The sequence below is a fragment of the Elephantulus edwardii genome, unplaced genomic scaffold, assembly GCF_000299155.1.
Source record: "Elephantulus edwardii isolate Elephantulus edwardi_28Jun2011 unplaced genomic scaffold, EleEdw1.0 scaffold00193, whole genome shotgun sequence".
Lineage (NCBI taxonomy): Eukaryota > Metazoa > Chordata > Mammalia > Macroscelidea > Macroscelididae > Elephantulus > Elephantulus edwardii.
Window position 1 is genome coordinate 1,421,300 of NW_006399943.1, and position 1,306 is coordinate 1,422,605.

The window sequence follows — 1,306 nt, forward strand, 5'->3', positions numbered from 1 at the left end:
CGGCTGCGGCTCTGCCTTGCGTGTGAGTGCGCCCCACTCACATGTAAGTCCCGGAGCCCGGCTCCACGGCACCCGCGACCCGTCCGGCGGGCGACGGCCACGGGGACGGGGACGTGCGGGGCAGCGCTGCCCCTCGTCCCCGGCACCCTTGATCATCTCTCTTTTCTCTCTCCTCTTCTCTCTTCCACTGGCGCACCCAGAACCGGAGCCCGGAGCACCGGAGGGTAACCGTAGCCCGCGCCCTCGGGCCGCTGCACTCTTCTTTTTGGAATTGTTTGACGTTTCTTGGTGCTTTTTTGGGTGCTTTTTGGTTTTGCGCTGTCGTGGGGTGCTTTTTTGGTTTGCTCTTGCCCCTTTTTCGTTGCTCATCCTTTTTTGGCGCTAACTCTTAGGCTACCAGCCCCATAACCCCAGGTCTAGGCGGCCGCCAGCGGCCGTCCACGGGGCTGTGTGGGGACCACCACCGAGTCCCCGACACGGGGCGCGCCGGGGCCGGGCGCAGCGAGCCCGGGGGCACTCAGGGCACCCGGGCCAGGCGTGAGCCTTGTCCCGCGAGGGGCCAGAACCACCATGCTGAAGTTAGCCATGAAGATGAGAGCCCGCGCGGCGGAGAGCCACCGGAAGACCGCGGCCGCTGCCGCCGAGGTGGCGGCCGAAGCTGCGCTGGCAGCGGCCGCCTTGGCCGAGCCCTGCGAGCCCTTGGCGCCAACGAAGCCCGCGGGCGCCGAGAAACCCGCGAAGAGTACGGCGCGCGATGCGCCCCCGGCCTCTATGCTGACCGAGAAAGAGCGGAAGAAGCTAGAGAAGAAGCTATTGGAACAACGCCGCAAGGAGGAGAAGAAGCGCGAGAAGGAGAGGAAGAAGTTGGAGAAGATGCAGAAGAAGCAGAAGAAGGGACCCGCAGCCCAGGAGGTGGCCAGAGGCGTGGGCCGCGAGGAGGGCGCCGCCGGCGAGGCCGCCGCCGCGGGCGCCGCGCGGGGCGGCGCAGGGGGCGGCGAGGCCGCCGCTACCGGGGCCACGAGTAGGGCCTGGGCCTCGTGGGAAGTGGAAGACGACGACGACGAGGACGACGTCTACTACGGGATGCCACACATGGGGGGCCTCGTGTGGCGGCCCGGGCCGCACAAGTCCAGCGCGCTTAGCGTCCACCTGCCCCTGGCCATCTTCCTGGTGTTCTCCGTGCGCAGCCCCTCGTGGGTGCTCAACTTCCTGCTGCAGCGGCGCTCCGAGCAGGGCCGCGGCTGCGGCTTCATCTTCGGAGCGACCTGCTGCTTCCGAGTGTTCCTCGGCTGCGCCTTCTTTGGCT

The 1,306-nt window shown here is 68.0% G+C and overlaps 2 protein-coding genes across 2 annotated transcripts in view; both read left to right on the forward strand.

Annotated features, from left to right (window-relative positions):
• The window catches only part of LOC102859098 (guanine nucleotide-binding protein G(s) subunit alpha isoforms XLas-like), a 52,618-nt gene that overhangs the window by 31,800 nt on the left and 19,512 nt on the right, over positions 1–1,306 (forward strand). The gene's annotated exons all lie outside the window — the stretch shown is intronic.
• The window catches only part of LOC102853393, a 13,337-nt gene that overhangs the window by 10,444 nt on the left and 1,587 nt on the right, over positions 1–1,306 (forward strand). Inside the window, exon 5 of the mRNA XM_006896913.1 lies at positions 421–1,303. Coding sequence (XP_006896975.1) covers positions 421–1,303 — 883 coding nt within the window. The remainder of the gene's footprint in view (positions 1–420; positions 1,304–1,306) is intronic.